Source organism: Rissa tridactyla, chromosome 6 (assembly GCF_028500815.1).
Source record: "Rissa tridactyla isolate bRisTri1 chromosome 6, bRisTri1.patW.cur.20221130, whole genome shotgun sequence".
Lineage (NCBI taxonomy): Eukaryota > Metazoa > Chordata > Aves > Charadriiformes > Laridae > Rissa > Rissa tridactyla.
Genome location: NC_071471.1, coordinates 39,818,327 through 39,838,325, shown reverse-complemented (window position 1 = coordinate 39,838,325; position 19,999 = coordinate 39,818,327). Strand labels below are relative to the sequence as shown.

The following is a 19,999-nucleotide window of genomic DNA, read 5'->3' as shown; positions in this document are numbered from 1 at the left end:
TGTATTCCCTCCACATTCTCTGTATTTCTTTTTTGTTCCTTCCATTATGGTTATTTATATTGTGCTGCCTCTGTTACTGAAAACTGAGGTGAAATTTTCAGGGTTTTGATTGCTGTACCACTAAAGGGCAAAACTATAAAGACCCGAATCTTCTAAGTTTTTTGTTTTCTGTACGAAGAACCAAGGAGCAGATCAGGGGAGAATTAATAAGGAAAATAAATCTATTTCACCACTGGTGGATATTTCCTAATTTGCTACTACTCTAGATATTTTTAGACTTAAAAAGAACAAGTAAATTGTGTTCAAAACTTGTTTTTAAACTCCACTATAGTTCTAGTCATGGCGCAGACTGTGTGCAAATCATAAAGATGAATCCTTTCTTTTTAAAGGTTCACTGATATAAAGCGAACACTGATATAGTTAAGAATTTTCAGGTGCAAAAATGCCTCCCAAGTTTGATGACACATGCAGAATATTATGCATATTCATGTTTAATCAGTTATGACCTTAAGCACTTAAAAAAATGGTTACCCTTTTTAACATCTGTTTTTGTACCTGTTTTTACTGGTTTATATTGCAAGGGGCATGGTCAGAGGAACAGTCTTTTACAATACATAAACAGTAGTAAATTTGTTTCAAAGACAAACATACTATGCATTTCAGATTTACATACTGTTCTGCCTGTGGTTTTCTCTGTGTAAGAGGCCAAGCTGTAGTATTTTAAACACCCATTATTGTGATCCTTACATTATGAAGGCGGATCAGTGATTTTGTGATGGAATTTTAATGCACGTTTTATTGATAACAATAATGGCAACAGACAAAAACGTTTGACTGCTGTTGCTTTTTCAGTTTCTACATGGCTTGTAATGTAACTTAAGCTTCGGGAAGTCTTACGATTAAAATGGACCAAAAAAACCCACCCCACCCTGTTGCCTTTATATTTAGTTTTTATTCTTTGGGATTTCTTTGCAGACAAACATATGACCCTAGGAGATAATTTAAAAGAACTTGCAAAAGCAATGGCTGGAATAGGAGAAACTGATTCAGAAAGAAGTGGCGACTTGAATTTCTTCAGCATTGAGCAAGCCAAAGCAATCATTGATTACTTGAATATCAGGTATTTATTTCTACAGGATCCGTTATTTCTTATTTGAAAAATTTAATGTAGTAGGAAATCAGCAGATAAAATAAGTTACAATTATTTAATTGGATATGTTCATAGTGTGCTAACATAATGCAGACACCAAACTTTTAAAATATTAAAAAGAAGAGAGAATATGCAAGTGGCAGTAAAGATCTGACCTCAGATATCAAAGCCCATGAAATTAGTTTGCACTGGAAGTTTATCAAAATGTAAGATTGTGCTGAAAAGCTTCCTCCTGGGTTTTGTTTTGGGTGATAAAAGGGAAAGGGGAGAGTAGTGTGTAGAGAGCATTCTTGGTTTGCTCTTAAAACATGCTGGTTTCGGATTCCAGTTGAACAAAATCCTGGGGCTTTAAGTATGTGTCTGGCCTTCAACAGCTCTAGTGGGCTTCTTAAATGGTTTAAATTTACATACTTTACAGAACTAAGGCTATGGTTGTGTATGAGTCACAAAAATGTTGCATTTGAAAGTTGTCAAAAGTTCAGTATCTACATGAAAAGGTTTCATGACAGGTCTCAGCTTTTAAACAGAGACACAGAAAGACATGCAAACAGCAGTAATTCAGTTATTTATCTGAGAAAAAAATTAAGGGTCTAATGGCAGCCAATCACACCTCTCCATGCGAAGTCTTAACTATACAGTAACATATACAGACTTTTCTCCACTGAAATGCCATAGTTAGGACAGTGGCTATACTCGTATACCACTGCTTCCAGTATATGATGGACAGAACGGTTCTCAAGCTGTTGTATCACCCAGGAATCTGGGGGGCAAGGAGATGGAAAATGGAAAAGGTACTGTTGTAATATATGCTCATATGCTGTACTACATCTGTACCTTTCAGCCTGTTTTCTGACCTGAATGGTGGTTTGGAGCGTTTTCTTGGATGCAGAAAAGTATTTGCTCTTGAAGACAGACAAAAGTACTAGGTCAGCTGATAGCCCTCCAGTTAAGGGTACTCAGATTCAGACTGGGGATTTAAACCCATCACAGGTGATTTCTCTTACAATTGGGCTATGAAGTTTGTCTCTTTCTCCTGCTTTCTCATTTTTTTCCTTTTATTTCTTTTTCGTATAAAAACGAAAATATAAAAAACTTCAGGTTCCTCCCATATGAAATGAGAACATCTCTTTAAATCTCAAATTTCCTCAGTCAAGGCAAACCAATGTCCTGCCAAGTACTAGACCTAAATTAAAAGGAAACTTGGCATTTAAGATGTCTCACTCAACTTTTTTAACTTCTCCCTTCCTGTCTCTGCCTTTTGCATATTTATTTGGAACAAATGTTCTTTCCACATAGCATGTCTACAGCTCTTGTGTAAATTATCCATTGAAAGATATCTTGTCCATGAAATAATTCCTTCACAGTTGCAAGAATTTAATCCAAGAGATTAGGTGCTCCATCCTACTACCACTGAAGTATTAACTAGGTAGGAATACAATCAAGCCACAAGACTTTTGCAGCAGAATGGTATTTTGGCCACCAAATATGTGGCTGTATGTTCAAACTGCTCAATTTATTACAAGTATGTGCTGTTGCAAGGTCATGGATATATACACATACACTGAAGTGTGTCATATGTATCCAGTTTATACAATCCATTGTTTCAGTCATTTGAACATTTTTTTTCTAAATAAGAACTGAATCAGCACACTTCTTTATGTGGGTGTATTTTGAACTTTATGAACTCAGAAATAGGTTGACTGAGTTTTATTACAATTCAAGTTAATGTATTACTTCAATATTTTTTCTTGTTCCTCACTTTTTTTTGTTTAATTTTAAATGAGAGGCCTATCGCTTTTTTTTCTACTCAAGATAATATGACATGTTTTAGTTCAGATCACATTTTTACAGATGAGCTATAAACCCGTGGGATTTATAATGGAAATGGGGACAAATGCTTAACCACATTGGCACAAACTGTGCAGCAGCTATAATGACACCTTCAAGTTTGGTGGAAGGTGACAGTTATCATCTTTTTATCTTGTCTCCTTGGGCAAACACACATCAACATAGCTCTTGACATTTTCTTTCAGGAAGCAGTGGAGCTAGGGAAATATGTCATTGTTAATCACCTTCAGACTCTCATATGACATCATAAGAGGGTCTGTTCTTAACAATCTCACTTGCACGAGTAAAATTATTTTTGTGGAACTTCTAAAAATGTTGGTGCAGAATTTTTTAATTGTTCACAACAGATATAAACAAAAAGCATTTTATGTAATGCCTGATGGAAGAAATTACACTGTTGTTTCATAATAAATACTGATGTGTAATTTACATTATTTGATTTAAAGAGCGTGTAAAAGCGCATTTAAAGAGCATGCTTAAAAATAAATAAATAAAAGTCAAAAATGCCAAAAGTAATTACTCCTATTTTTGGGAATGTTATAAATTATCTGTATCTGTAACATAGTCCATAAAGATTATAGCACATTTAGAGGGGAAGGGAAAGAACTGATTTTCAGGTGCTGTAAATCTGGCTCTTTTCCAAGTCATGAGAAAAGTTTGAAATGTTACATTCTGCCGGTGGAGTTTGAAAGATATATATCTTATTTCTTGTGTGCCTGTGATGTTCGTAAAATATTTTTTGTCTTTTTCAAATAATCCCTGTTAGAATTTTACCAAATAATAGATGTATATGTGAGGGGGGCACATGTGTTTTCATAAGTTGGTGTGAGTCATTTCCATTTCAATTCCTATAGTCTGCTTAAACATAATTCCTGTATCTCCTCTGAAACACGGCAGGAATTCTTTGGTGAAGTACTGCAATAAAAATTTATGGCAAATGAAATGGCAAATATTGTAACAACTTGATTGCTTATGTGCTTTGGGTTTGGGGGAAGGGAACTTGTAATTTATGGTAGCCAAATTTCTTATGCAAGTTCATAAACAGATTTGTTTTTTAACTAATGGTAATTGAATGACTGAATTAAATGTAACTGTGGAATAAAATTTTTATATGGCACTTAAAGAGCCAAGTGTTCAATGAGGCTGCCATAATACTTCTCACCAAATTAGGAAATGCATCTGTACGTATGTACAAAAATGTTTGCACCCATTTGGGTAAAAACGTATTTGAAAGTTTCGCAGATGCGTTTGACGAGCTGCTAGAAGATGTGCAGTTGTCATGTAGGAGAGGCAGGCCATGCCGCTATTTCAGTCTCCTAATTCTGAGCTGCTTTTGTGGGCTGGAAGAACCACTGCTGTACATTAATCGGCACTTCAGCACTGCTTAAATTAGAGCAAATTGCCCCTGGACTGCAGTATTTCATGGACCCTCTGGTACTGTGGTAGCATGTAAGTACCGGTGGTGATTCAGGGAAGAACAGTCAGCTAAAATAGTGCATACTGAGCATCAGCTCCCACAGCCGGCATCCCCATTGCCTCCCAGAGCCAGGATTGTGTTTCAGGCACCCATGTCCCACCGCAGCAGCCTCTCACTTTGCACGCAGATGGCTGGTCAAGCCCTTCTGCCAGCTGTGCCAGCGTGCGAGGCTGCTGAGTGGGAGAAGCCCCAGAGCCATGGGGCACCACCAGCCGACTTGCAGGAGCTGAGAGCCTTGGGCAGGACCACGTCCCAAAGAGCAGCCTGTGCTGGGTTGTGTGGCCAGGCACTGGCATTGTAAACATGTTTTCATAGCATTTGCATGATATCCTGCATCTAGTAGCAGTGCCTTTAGCTAGATAATTGTGTATGTTGAGTGCAGTAGGTACTTTCATAGACCCATGGAACCATAGAAAAATGGAGGTTGGAAGGGACTTCTGGAGGTCATCTAGTCCAAAGCGCTCCTCACAGCAGGCTTCAGTATTCCAGATGTGGCCTTGCATGTGCCAAGCAAAGAGGAGAGGAATTGCCATTGCAGGTGATGGCTTTCTTAAGAAAAGAACTTGTGTCCTGTCCTTAGCTGGAAAGCACAGGAACCCGTTACAGATGTTCCTTGCAAATATTGCTGTACCTTTCATGGGTACATCAGGCAGGAGTACGATAACCTCTTAGAATCATTCTTCAACCTGGACTTCCTATAAAATCATGGAGCTGTGTTTTAAGTCATGTGTCATAATGACATGATAGAAGCCAGAAGTTCTGTATCATGATTTTAAGAGAACAAGTAATTGTAACAGATGGACTGTGAAAAGCAAACCTTTGATTAAACAAATGACATATCATTGATCATTAGGAAAGGGAACAAGGAAAATTATTTAAAACACGTGAAAGGGAAAGCTATGTATGTTTTAAGGAAGATAAATATTTTAGACCATTGAGAAAGTCTACTTAAAGTTACTTTTGTTGTAATACACAAAACTCCAGTGTGTCATTTTTTGGGGTTTTTTTTGAGGAAATTATGATGATGATTCATTCTATGATGATGATGAATTCTATGATTCTGTGAAATACTATGCTGATTTTGAAACATGACCTTGAGAGAATAAATGCTTCCATTCTTTATTGTTTTGGTGTTCCAAGACCAAACTTGCACCCTGGACTGGCAGCCCATCCCAGAATCTGAAAGCTGATTTGGCTTTGTTTCCTTTGTGTCCATTGTTGCTGATATTAAAGGCATAGGTATCCTGGTGATAAGAAAATACCTTTTTCAGAGTAGAACTTTGTCTTCTCAGAGTTCAATTTCATAAGGACAAAGAAGATGTATTTTTAAGTATCGTACTGTATTTTTTTATGGCCATCTGATACTCAATCCTGTAAATTAAATATTCTGCATTTTGTATCTGCAGCTATCCAACCATTTCTTTTTAAAATTTGGAGCATTACCATGCTGGAGTGTAACTCTTAGTTTAACAGGATTTTAAATATTGTTACCTTTCCAAAGATTTACAGCAGTAATACTACCATATCCTCTTGTTTTCCAGCTTATTTAAACAGTATAAACTATATGAATATCTCTTCCACAGTCCTAGAGAAGAAGTTGTGATAAGTAATGAGGTAAGTCATTTATATAGATGGAACTCATTATGCAGAGTTATTTAATGAATGCACTGTGGCATATGTTTTATATTGCTCAAAGCAACTTCATGTCAACATTACCACATTACTAACGTAAAATGGCTGATTAAAGAATACAAGTTAGATGTTTTGATCCCCATATTCAAAATTAATTTTGGATTTCAAAAAAGTGTAGATGCATTGCTTGGTTAAGATGTTAACTGCGTTAAATCAGGAATACTTTTGTGTATGCATTTATAAGTTGATGCATGTAATTTGAATTAGCAATGCATGAGTCTGACTCTATTTTTAAATAAGCAATCAAAATCACAAAAGGTTGTGTACCAAGCCTGGTCTGACCACAGTCCTAATATTTATGTATGCATGTGTACGTACAGAGTTTTGTTTCTACTGTAGCCACCAGTAGTTAATTATACTGACTGTAAAGAAACAAGCTAGCTAGGAATTCAGCATTTTGAAAGCATTCAGTTAATAATAGTGAATTGGCTTGACTGTAAACTTTGCCATGTATTCTAACTTATATATGAAAAACTACATAGGAAAATGCATTGATGCAGGATGTGGTCTTTAATCAAATGGACAGATTCAATTCATCAAACAAAACCTTCTTTTAGCCTGACTGTGCATTTTGAGGGTTTGTGTTACAATACATTGGAAAGGATTTACATTTATAATTTATATTAGGAGACAACTGGCTGTTTAGAGAGGCATGGTAGTGGAATTTTTTTTGATGGCACTTATATTTTAGCTTATCAGTACACAGTGAAGTTAATGCACTGGAAAATTTTCTTTGCACTTTAAGCTGGTGGTTTGGCTCTGTAAATGATGTGGGATAATTTCTTCTTGTGTTGCTTTTAAATAGCCATACTATAAAAAAAAAAAGGACTCTTCTTGACACGGATGCAAATATTTGGAAATTATTCTAATAATTTGTAAGGTGGGTTAAAATTCCAACTATGATGAAATCAGTGACAAAACTGTCATTAAGTAAGTAGAGCAGGACTTCAGCGTTACTGTGTTAGGGTTGATTTTTATATTAGCTAATCAGATCGATGGCTGGTTGACGCTTTCTAATTGGTACAATTATTTTTAATGAGGCTTTGATTAAGTAATTTCTTCTGTAAATTTTGGTAATGTATCTTATCAGTTGTAGACTAGCTTAAAAGAAATGTCTTTTTGTTTTCTTAAAACCCATTTCTGGATGGCTGAGATCCGTGTACACTGTCCCAGCCACGGAAGAGTGGTTGCTCTGCACAGCGTGTCTGCACCACCTCCGCTGAAGGTACCACCTCCACTAAGGAATGGCAGAAATGTGTTTCTGTGAATTACTTTGGTGACGATCCATCAAAGGAACAAGTGCAATATACAATTATAACTGTCACAAAAAACTTCATGGCAATTTTTAGCCATAACTGTTTTAAGGACATTTCTTACCTATGCACCAGTTCAGTTTAATCCATCTGTTTTGTGTTCTGAGTTCCATGGCAAAGAGTCTTTAATCTGTCCAACCACACTGCAGTGCCCAAGAAAATCAATGCTTACATTCCTGTAGAGTTTATTTTGATAGGGTGATAGATTGTTCTTCAATAAGTAACAGTCTAAGGCATTGAAGCTACACATACTAATTTATGGCATTATTTGCACTTGCTTTATGTGTTAAAATGTGATGAGAGGTGAACCCAACATAGACTTCAAGTTCTTCTGCTACAACTTTATTATATTGAGAATGCTTATCCATAAAGCGTTACCTTCTATGTTTGCATTCCCTTAGATGAACAGCTCAAACCCTGTCAAATGGGGCAGATGTGGCTTGGTGTGTAAGGCTATGGCAGGCGTACACCGGGAGTCGTGTGCTCTGCAGTGCATCTGCTCAGGGAACCGAATGGGGCAGGAGATGGACTGGGAAATCTGCATACTGAAAGTAGACAATAAATCTGTGCTGAAAGGCTGACTGCTGTCTTGCTGTGTAGATCAATGTCTTTCCAAAAAAAACCAGCCCATGTAGACACACTGTGGCCCACAGATGGATGCGATCCTTACTCTAAAGTGAGTGTGCTAATGTCTAAAAAGTTTTCTTTTAGCTCCAGCAATAAAAGTCTGTTCTTTTGGAATGGGGGACTGTAAGTTGTAATGGCCAGATTTGCCCAAATAACAAGAACTATGGTGTTCCAGGAGCTTAATTACAGTATTATCTACTTTTGCAAATGAAGACTTTGAGACAAGTCAGACAAATTACTTGCTCCAATTGAAATGATTTGTGTCGACTGAAATGGCTTGCTCTAGCTCAGTGAGTAAATTTGTGCTCCACATGTGCCGAAAGCATTACCTACTGAATAAAGGTCTGATAGCCTAATGAGAAGACCTGCTTCTTTAAGAGAGATGCAGCTAGAACAAATAAAAGCAGTATTTAGTGTTGTAATGGATATCTTTTTAGAGAAACTGCAGTGTGTGTTTTCCAGAGAAATCTTATAGCTATGGATTGTAAACTCAGTGGATTTTATTTTTTCTCTAGCACAGGCAATTATACAGTGTTCTCAATCAGGTTTCCTTTTTGATCTTTCACTGCAGTTATTTCCAAATGACCCTGTCATTTCCTGTGTAGAATAAAATCAGACAAGAAAAGGGAAATGACTCAAAACTCAGTTAGATTATGCATACAATATCTGTGGCCATGCCACTTAACAAAATTTAAGTTACTTAAATGTGGCACGTAATTAGTGGAGCTTCACAGTCTGATTAATATTCTGCGTTTGATGCAGCTAGTGTAATAGAACCACCTTTGTAAAATACAGACAGTATTTAAGTAAAAAAAAAAAAAGTAACAAATGCCTGGCTAATTTAAATATATTTTTACGTTGGCTGAAGCCTTTAAACCAAACTGCCTGAGGTGATCACATTGCCTAGGAAAAAAAAGGTTAAAACTGAAAGACATGAATGCTTGGTTAGATGATAAAACACACATAATACATCTAACCTACTTTGGCAGTATTTAAAATTTAAAACTTGCTTTTCCAGCTTTCAAATCCCTTACTTCTCCTTCACTCCAGATCTACAAAGACCTATATATTATGTATGCATGAATACCTGTTAGAAAACATGACGGTACAAGGAATTACTGAGAAATGATAGGATTGCTAAGTAAGTTCGTTGCTTTTTTTCCTGTTACTATTATGAGCAGTTCCCCACATTTAGAATGATTACAGAAGAAGCAGTGCTTTAGCTGTTCTGTGGCTATGATCCAAAATAAAATGCATGTAGTGCTAACGTACCAGAGTTCTTCAGGAATATTGTTGTTAAAGGTACTGGTTTTTTCCTTTTGCCTGTTCTGGAGGTTTTAATCTGTAGCTGAGATTTAGTACACCTATATTAGCCTGCAATTGCAAAGAAAGCAAAAGGAGTACAGACTAAATCTTGACGTGCAGGGATTCAGTGGAGCAATTCCTATTAACACATGTCAGATCTTATAACACAGGTTTAAATTGTTAATACATCTATTGTGTTGAAGTTTTTAGTCTTTTCCGTTTCTGTGTTCAGTTAATTTATTTTGCTCTGATAGGATGATATATTACAGCACATCTTGTATTTTTTTTTCTTACATTTACAAATTGTACCTTATAATGCAGTTCATGTTTTTACCACTCTCTGTTGTGTATTTTTGGATGGAATGAGGCTAAGGTCTTTTGGGATTATGTCTGCTTTGAAACATTTCCTAATAAAAATAATGTGGTTGGTAAATCTAGTTTTATTCCTAGTTGCTTTAGCCAGCCTGATGGAGTAATCTGCTATTTTATGGCCCAGATGACTAGCTAAGTTTGACTTCTTGAAATAGTAGTGTACAATGTAATTTTCTTTAGAGATGTCATAGTGGGTCAGGTTGCAATAAAAATATCGAAGATTAAGTTTAATGGCAGTGCAGATTCAGTATTACAGCAGTCACTAGATATCATCCTCTGTACTTAAGAGTTCCAAAACAGTTTCCATTAATGCCTTCTTTCCATGTACTCCTTACTTGCTGAAACATTAAGCTTTTGGACTATGTCTGGACTTTATCCAGTTGTGGGTTGGGTCTTTTTTTGAAAGGTTGAACAAAATCCTTTCTGTGTTTGAATTTAAGGGGGTGGGTAGGAAGAATATACTATTTGAAAGCTAATAAAGCTTTTTTTCGGGTGGCAAAAGACCTGAAGTCTGGAACTTGACTTTGATATGTAACCTCGTTAGGTGTTGCATATTTAGATTGCGTAATCAATCATTGTTTAAACAAATTTGCTCAATGATTTCTTGGGAACTGCATTTTAAAGATGTATGAAACCAGAACATTTCCATGAGCGTATCAGTTCACACTAGAGAGACTCCTTCCCCAGCTAATGGAGCGCATGCTTTTCAAAGCCTGGAGGTTTCAAATATTTGTAATGCTTAAAACCACTGAGTTGATTTTCTGTGGCTTTGTTTTGTAAATATCACCATGGCAAAGACATCAAGACTACTTTGAAGGAAAGAAAAGCATAGGACTGGAAGGGACCTCTTCAGTTGTCAGCTCTAGTGCCACTTTCTCATAGGAAAACATATATAATCCTCTTCAGAAACTTGTCAAACTCTGGCTTAGAAAGTTAACTTTTTTGTCTGTGCTATTCCAGTTAGAAAGCTGCCCTGGTGCCTGATTTCTGTAACGGTTATAAAACTTTTAATTTTTGGTCTAAGTGTACTCATGACAAGCTTATGTGCGTTTGTCCTTGTGCCAATTTGTGCCAGTATTGACCTTTAGTTCTTGTTCCATCCCTAGTGTTTATTTTTCTAGTGTAAAAGAGACAGCAATCTTATTGTCAGCCTTCATTTAGCTAAAGTAGAAAAGGCAGCCTTTTCTAATCTTTGCTTTTAAGGTAGGCTTTTGATACATGCGTTCTTAAATTCTTACCAGCCTCTAGTCATCCTGTTGGCCTTTTTCTATAATTGTTCCCCTTTAAATCAGTTTTATTTGAACATAACTGACTAAACTGCACATAATATTGTTGCTGAGATAAAAGCAAGGCCTTGTACAATATCAATAGTGCTTTCTTGTTCTCTACTGGGAATAGCCTACATGATAGGTCCTAGAATCAGTCGCACATTTCATACCTGTGTCAGGTGGCTGTCTTGTCATAGGTTGGCTATTCTTGTTCTCCTTTATTACTGTATTTTCCAGCTGAGGTACTCCCAGTGCACAGTAGGTTTTTAAAAAAATTATGTCCTTACAATGTCACCTCACAATTTGTCATTGAATATGAGAGTGAATATTCTTCAAGGTCATTCAGACCTTCTGTATGATATTCCTGCCCTGTCATGAACTGAATATCTCTCTCACATTTCTTTTATCTAGAAAATTGGTTATCTTATTAAATAAACTATGAAATTAGTTTGGCATTGTTTATCTTTGATAAACCAATGTTGTGTTTTATCCCGTTTTTCTTTAATTTCCATGTCCTTATTTATTTTTTCTTCAAACCATGTTCCTCAAGCTTTTACTACTATGAAGATCAAAACTACAGCATCAGGAGTAGGTTCATTATATGACGATTATGAATGTATAAAACTAGCAAACTGGTACTTGGTCTTTTGATGTCTGAGGGGAAATTTTTGATGTCCGTTACAGAAGTGTGTAGTACCCAAGACCGGATTACTGAAGGAAACAGCTGGAGAGCCAGCGGGTTTTGTGACAAAAATCACTGATATTCAGTCCTTTCATCTTGAAGTTTGCTATGGCTATAACCAGAGAGATCTCGAAGGACTTGTGATTAGTCTGAATGAAAAGTGGAGTCTGTTGGAATTATATGCAGTATTACATGAAATATTTTAAGCATTTCTTGCACAGTAGAAATCATCCTTGTTTTTCGAAGACTTTGGTATACTCAGTAGCCAGTAGTGGAGATACACTGACCTTTAACAGTAATGGTTCCATGTAGGTCACATGCTGATGGTCTTCTACAGCAATTTTAACATTCCTGAGTTTTGGTAGCTGTACTGTGCTGCCCTGAAAGCCAATGAGAACTCCAGAGAGTTAGTGGAATTTGTAAGCCAGTGCTGAGTACTTTTACAAATCTTGCTTTAGAGAATGATTGACAAAATGTTTTTTAAATTATTTTCTTAGGAAACATCAAATACAAAACAAACCTGCTTTTTAATTCAGTAACATGCATGAAATCATGAAAGTAAAAATTCAGGCAGGAAAAACACCAAATAGCTGCCATAGGCTATGGCTTCAGTATGCTGAGCACTATGGTTCTGACCCAGCCAGTGTTTAAACAAATGCCTCTTTTTAAGCACTTGGGAACTTTTATTTCAACAGACCTATTCATATACACAGAGTTAAACTGAGAAGTCACTGGAGTCACATTGCTCAGCACGCTGGAGGATGAAAAGCTAAAGAGACTAGAGCAAAAGAAATTTTGGGCTTATCGTAACTTCTTATTTCAGTTGTATGGTTGACAAAGCATCACATTTTTTAACTGTGTGATGTTAAATAAGAGAGAGAGGGACAAAAACTTGAATTGTTGGCAGTAAAACATTTCTGGAACTGTGCAGGAATTAATATATACACAGATGTGCTCTCAGAGTTTTTTAATTATTTATTTAGGTAGTGGATTGATTTCTGTATATGAGTGTGTGTAAACATATATCATTCCGATAACGGCAGTAGTGGCTTGCTTATTTGCTGGAATGCAGGTCAACGAGGAATTGTAGGATTTGACTGGAAGGACAGGCAGTATATTAATGACAGCATGGTTCTGCTATTCATCAGAATGTTGTAAGATCCAAATGACTAAGTACTATATCAGAAGACTATAGCACACATTTGAAAATATTTATCAATCAATATGTAAATTTTAATTGAAGACAATGAGATTGGCAGAAATGTATTGACTTGGGGAAATTTTAAAACGGTTAAGCAAAGTACCTGAAGGAAGACTATTAAGATATTAATTTTCTTTTACTTTTCTAGTGTTCCTGAATAGCTTATTCTGTTGATGCTTTTGGGGAGTTCTTATTGTGTTACTTAAACAGAAGTAACTGCAGCTGAGCAAAGATGAGTAATCTTGTTTCATAGAAGATGCTGAGATTTTTGCAGTTTGATGTAATTCCAGTTTAAAACCAAAAGTAAACACTTTCAACAAAATTCCTATTCTTACATGTCTCTGTTCAAACTCCCTTACACTAAAGCAGTGGTCTTGAAGATGGTTTCAGAGCCCAAGCTCTGTCCTGGTGCCATACAGTGTAGTTGGCTCTACTGGCGCCAAGGTGTGCCCTCAGTTGTCCCTAAGGCATGCTGTTGGGGAACCAGGAATCTAGAAGGAAGGCAGGTTGCTGGGTCACCAACGTGGCAAACTGCGTTGAAAGAGCTTTGAATGTAAGCTGGTGAGAACCAGGTAGACTGCTGTTGGCATGGTGGTAGAATGTAATTTGCGCAAACTCCCCCCTAATTTTTTTGTTAGTTCAAAGAGCAACATTTGTAAGGAATCTGCCAAAAAAAAGAGGACGCTTTTTATTTGAATTAACCCAACACATTATGTCCGCTGCAGAACAATACTGTTTTCGGTGTTAAACTCTTCCATGTAACATAGCACGGGTCAAGGAGTTATTCAAGAAGGTACTGTGTTTCATTTATATTTTGCTCATTTGAATTTAGCTACTTTTTTTTTTTAATCGTTTGTCAGCAGGTAGCATTTCAGTACTTACTTCAGTGTGACTTACCGGAGACTGGTTTGCCAGAGAAATTGCCCTATTTCCAAAATTTCCACCGTCATTTTTGTTAATTGGCAGGCAGAGATCCATGAATCTATACTACAGTGGACAACTATTTCTGTACCCCCTACCTTTATCTGCAACTTTTCATCATCCTGAATATTGAATTGTATTCATAAAAGTATCTGTGGAACGGGCAATTGATGTGATATTTCATGGGAATGTATCCCCCTGGGTGAATATTTATTAATCAAATTCATACATCTTATGACCTTAGGTTATGAATAACATGTTGACCTTATTCATATAAATAAACTGCATGGTATTTCTTTACTGTGATGATTTATAATCAATATAATTTTTTATCCTCTTAGTTGGTGTTATGAGGACAAATTTATTCAAAGTCTAAATAACGGACAAGTTTTGCAATCCTTTAAAGTCCCTCTTTAAAATGCACCAGAAAGTTTGCATGTTTTCTAATTTCACCTTGGATTTTACAACTTGTCATAAGATACAGCATAAAATATTTTTACTGAACATTGGGTCTGATGTATTTGAATATTTAATTCATAAAACATTATTTTGATTTCCTATAAATATGCTAAGCTCAGCAAAATGCAGTGCTACTAATTAGAAAGTTGAGTTTTATAGGATGTCTGGTTGGTATGTGAGGTAACTTATATGGCTACTTAGGCTTACATTTAATAAACCTTAGCTAGGAAAATTGTTTAAATTTCAAAGAAAAGATAATAAATAAAATGAGGGCATAGAATATTAATGTGAACTGTGCCTTTATTTTGTTAAAGCATTCAAAGTTAAATAGTGGTGGTCTGTTAACAATCTAGGGCTATTTGGCAAGTCTTTAAACTTACTCAATAATCAAAACATAAAAGGACAATGGAAACTTTTCACAATAAAAGAAAAAGGAGTTGAGTACAAAAACCAAACAAATTATTCTGTGCTTTTTCTTGGTAAGGAGGTGAACTTTATAGGAAGGGCAGCAAGCTCTGAGTTAGGGTTGCCTTTTCCTGTCTTTGTTATAAATTACATCTGTCTCTGAAGAATCCTCTCCAGTTACTTTGTGGTTCGTGGGTACGGGGGAGGTGTGCGTGTCTATCTGGAATGGAGCAGAGAAAGACAGATTCGGGGGAGCCTTCTTTTAATTTTACTGTGTTTTTTCTTTTCACTTAGGAAATGGCAATTCTTCACGTTAATTTGCCTTGCCTACTAAATACACAGATGGATAAAAATCCTAAGATCCCAGCTGTGTAAATAGGATATTAACAAAACAACTGTTTTCTTCAACGTTTGTATTATTTATTCTTTGTAGCTTGCTAGACTTTTGGAAGACTTTGACACCATTTAGGTTCAGCATAATCATTCAAAATGGTTTTTATTAGGGTTTAAATGGGGAAAACATTTGGCAAAGGGATGGACTTTATCCAAAGCATAATGCTTGATTCTTTCATCAGAGTCCGAATGCACTGCAACAATATTATGAAGCACCAGAAATATGGGAAGAAGCTGCTAAATGGTACTAGAAGGAGACCCATATATGTGGACTTAGTGCACTCTTCATGTCCTCCTTTCCCTGTACCTAGTGAGCACCTAAAGAGAACAAGCTGAGGTAGCCCATGTGCAGCTGCGTAGACAGGAGAGAAAGAGGCCATGAACCAAGTTCCTATACTATTTCTTTCACCATTTGATCCTGAAGCAGGAGTCATTTACAGGCTGCCAGTGACAGAGAATAGTGGGAAATCTTTCCTTCAGAGTGGGCTGATGGCCAGCTCCAGCTCGCTGAGCTTCACTATCTCTTGTTCTTCTGTTTTGGGAAATAGGAACCTATCTGTAACTTTCATCAGCCTTAATGAACCTCATGCTTTGTAAGCCTCCCTGAAATCCTCTGTGTTGCTTCTAGAACCTAAGACTTCATTATATATTTCCAGCTATTGCACTCAGAAAAACAACATCAAATAAGTAGCCCATACTGTATCTCCTCAGGGTGGGCTTGAAAAGACAGCACCTGGAGTCTTTTAGAGTGTTTCATGATTAAGACTACTATCTGAAGTATTGTAAGATTTGGTTTCGCATTGCACTGTTAAAAATTTGGTAGTGAAGTCATCCTGAGTCTCCTCTTGACCGACTTAAAACAGCTGAGGGGGAATACTTAATTGTTTATACCTAATGTTTGCTTTTTCTTACTTGTAAGAGTGGTCAGAATCTTTGGCTGACCTTAAGATTCTAAGGTGGTGTGTATTTGTATGAACTTTATTTGCCTTTTTTTTGCCCCCCAGACTGATTTCACCCTCAAATTTTGTCTTTGTTTGCAAAGCCTATGCCAGAGCCCACGTAAGTTCTGCAGAGTTACACTGCAGATCATGCTGTGTCCAGGATAAAACCCAAACAAACACGGATGTTTTCAGCTGAAATACATTAACATTGTGCTCTCCACTTTTTATGATGAGTCGTCCTTCTGATCTTTTTTGGTTGGTTCTACAAGAATCCAACAATATTATAAAAACATATTGCAGAAAATATTGTTACTGCTCAGAGCACAGAACATTTTGCATTAATTACATGCTGATACATGTATTACTCTATTTTCTCAGTGTTAGAGTTCATGTGCTTGGTAAAAGTTTTGTTCACTCTTTGTTCTATTCAAATAATGCTACACAAGAAACAATATCTCCTGTTCAGTTGCTCTGCAGTTTATTTTGACTGAGCGTATCAAATTTAGCTTATGAATACAGTCTAAGGAAATGGCATAGATTCTAAGTGATAAAGATGAATGTTGCATGTTTCATTTATAGCGAGGCCATCCAAATATGGTCTCAGAGTTGTGAAAACATCCCGTGCTTGAGAAGTCTTAAATTTTGGATTGATCAAGGCTGTGGGCAACTTTCAGGCACTAACAGGCTGGACTTCAGGTCTATATCTTCAGATTGACTCGATGCTGTGTGTTGTGAATACATTTGCAATACACGGCAACCATTGACAATGTGTGTAGACTCCATATATTACTCTTGTTTAATAAAACCGAGTAGTGATAGGGATATTCCTTAGAGCTTATTCTACTTTGAATATCTGCCTAACATTCTCTCAGAGTTTTTCTTAGCATTCATTTTGTATTCATGACACCCATTTATCATTTTCATCTCTTTCTGCTCTACATCTAGGACTCTTAATGATTTTCTTTTGTTCTAAGGAACATGCTTTGCCAGCTTTTTGTATTTTTCAGGAGTTAGGATGTAGTTGAAGATTTACATTTGGAGAAATGTTAAATTACCTGTAATGATTGTATTTCAAATGAAGTATTTAAAGGTTTTACCCTCACTTATGCTTGCTGTGGGAGACTATTTTCAGATTTTAGCATTACAGTTGTCCCTGCAGGCCTAGATTAAAAGAAAGTTGAGGGCTAGAGGCTAGGTTGCTGACCTTTTATTTTATTTTTTGTAAAAAAAGTCCTACCAGTGGTGCATTGCTGTGCCCTCCAGTGGGATTTCTAAAAACACCGTTCAGTTTCTGTCTATTTTGAGAATGACCGCTTGAGTCTATTGGTAGCTGCATGCATGTTGGTATGTAACTCAGTACTGAACCATTCATTTCTGTTTCATAATCACATTTTGTTTGAGAAATCAAGAAATTGTCAAGATGGAAGTAAGGAGCGAAACATTACTTGTTTTACCATGACAGAGATTTTATCCTTTGTCCCTCCCTCCTTGCTGCATTTGCAAATATATCTCTCTGAATTACTGAACGTAAAAATAATATCTTTTTCTTTACAACCCTGGCAGAGCAAAACACAATAGGAGAAGTTAAAGACAGGATTTCAGTATTATCTCCATGTTTCCTAACTACTGCTGGCTTGACTTCAGTTCCTACTCTTGTTATTCATACTGGTTTTATTGCAGTGTATTTAATTGTCTTTCTTTGTTCTGATCAATCCTCAATTAAATGGGTAAATAATAAAAGAAAGAGGGTACATAATCAAATTATCAGAAGTAATTGGTCAGTCCAAGCATTACTGGAACTTTGTAATGAGCGGAAAGAACAGGGCTTTGGTATCAGTCATAAAGGCCAAGCCTTTAAAACTGACAACGCAAACACATTGCTACATTGGCACATTTTTTGTGAATTTAAATTACAAATTATTGTGTATAATCAGAATCAGAGCAACTGAAAAAATCATACAGCATGGATAGAATTTATTAATTTTGGATATAAATGACAGACATTAGACAAGCTTAGAAGTCTGACAGACTAGGAGAATCTTAATATTTGACAAGTGCAAGATAAAATGAGAACTTGTGGATTTTTTTTTTTTTTCTTTCGTAGCAGCAGGAACATTACACAAACTAATAAGCAGCAAACCATATGCATCAGAATAAAATGTACAAGTCTGCGGTAAGGGAGCTTATTTAGGAAACAGGAAAGTTTAAAGACTGTACATTAAACGACCAACAGGACATGCTATATTAAACAGGGGACTGTGAGTTGCTCTGGGAATTGGGAATTAGACGCTAAAGTTTTTCAGTGCTCGATTGCTACATTTACCACTTCGCAGACTATAACATGAATTGTTCTTGTTCCACTTTGTAGTGAATAAATACAATTAAAAAGACAACCTGCTTTCTTCATTAGCACTTATCTGTTAATGTATTACCAATTTTAGAAGCAAAATTAATTGCTTAATCAGATAGGTATCAATAACTCCAACTTATACGGAAATACAGAATTTGATTTCTTATTTTTATTTTCCCTTTTCCCTTTCTGCCAAATTAATTGTGGAAGAATGGATGAAGAGTAAGGAAAAGGTAGCATGACTGTTAAAAACTAAACCTTGCTCTGTGGAATTCAGTTGTATAAAAGGCCATTTTTATAGATTTGTGCCACTTACAGGATTCTGTGTGTCAAGTCGAGTAAGATCAGTATGGCAGGGGGAATAAATAAAGGTTCTCATTAAGAGTACACTTAAACTTGCCCAATGCTACAGTAAACACCAAAAGCATACAAATAGCCTAGGATTTGTACATTTGCTTCTTGTTCTCAAAGAGCAAGAAGGTTGCCTGAAGCTTTTGCTGCTTGTATAAATTGGGAAAATTTGTATGCTGCTACTAAAGGACAACTTCAGCACTTACTTTTTCTTCTGTCCTGCAAAAAAAATTACTTTGCTTTGGGATAAATTTGAATGGTGCAGGGGGGTATAGCAGCTTCTTTTTTACCCGGTAGTCAGATTGACTCTTCTCAGCTTGTTCCCTGTTAAGACCCAATTTACTTGGGCTACGTAAAAACTTCAATGTGATGCTAATATTTTGTTGAACTCTGTCTTCAGGTAACAGTAGTTTCTACTCATCAATGGCAGCTTGAATTTGAAAATTAAAGAAATTGTTGAGATGTAGACTTTTGGACAAATTCATTGTGGGATAACCCATGAGAAGGCTTTTAATGTCTACTGCTGTCAGGTATAAATTTTGAGTGTCCAGTTAGGAATTACAATCCAATTCAGGTATCTTCAATCCACTGTACCCCAAGTAATTTCAGGGGATCTACTAGGATTGTATCTAAAATGAACACTACATTACCAAGGTATGTAATGGTAGCAAAGTTTGTCCTCAAACTGAAAATTATTAAATTCAAGAATATTCTTGCAAAAATGCAAGCTTCCCATATTTACAGTTGTATGAAATACTGCTGTAGTTTTGTGATGTGTGTGTATGTATGAGTAGAGTAGAAAGGGCTGTATAAGTTCATCTTATGGACCATTCCCAAGTAAGACTTTATATTCAAAATATTTTAACTAATTTTATATTGTATTTTCCATAGTAAATTAAGGATCTTAATTTTCAACATTAAGAGAAGGTTGCTGTGGTATTTCTGCAATTTAACAGGGATTATATTTGTTAATATACTTTGGGAGCATTTAAATTCTAATCACACAGACGAAAAGAAATTTCAAGTAATGGCAAGTAAATCTAAATTACACAACAGTAAAGACTTTCATACCTTTGAAAATATTTCAGCACTGGCTTTTTTTTCACTTGCTTTGATTATCTGTGATCACAGCAGCAGAATTCTATTGCTGTTGCCATAATTTCTAAAGCATAACTGTGCTAACATGAAATATGTATATATAGGTACATTTGCCAACTTGTTTTAATTTTTTCATTCGTTTTCCA

General features: G+C 36.1%; 1 protein-coding gene across 5 annotated transcripts in view; it reads left to right on the top strand.

The window, feature by feature from the left end:
* CABCOCO1 (ciliary associated calcium binding coiled-coil 1) overlaps positions 1-19,999 on the top strand; it is a 133,407-nt gene that overhangs the window by 93,205 nt on the left and 20,203 nt on the right. For all 5 annotated transcript variants that reach the window (XM_054207044.1, XM_054207039.1, XM_054207041.1 and 2 more), the window contains 2 exons: positions 976-1,120; positions 6,017-6,089. In XM_054207044.1, the coding sequence (XP_054063019.1) occupies positions 976-1,120; positions 6,017-6,089 (218 nt within the window). The remainder of the gene's footprint in view (positions 1-975; positions 1,121-6,016; positions 6,090-19,999) is intronic.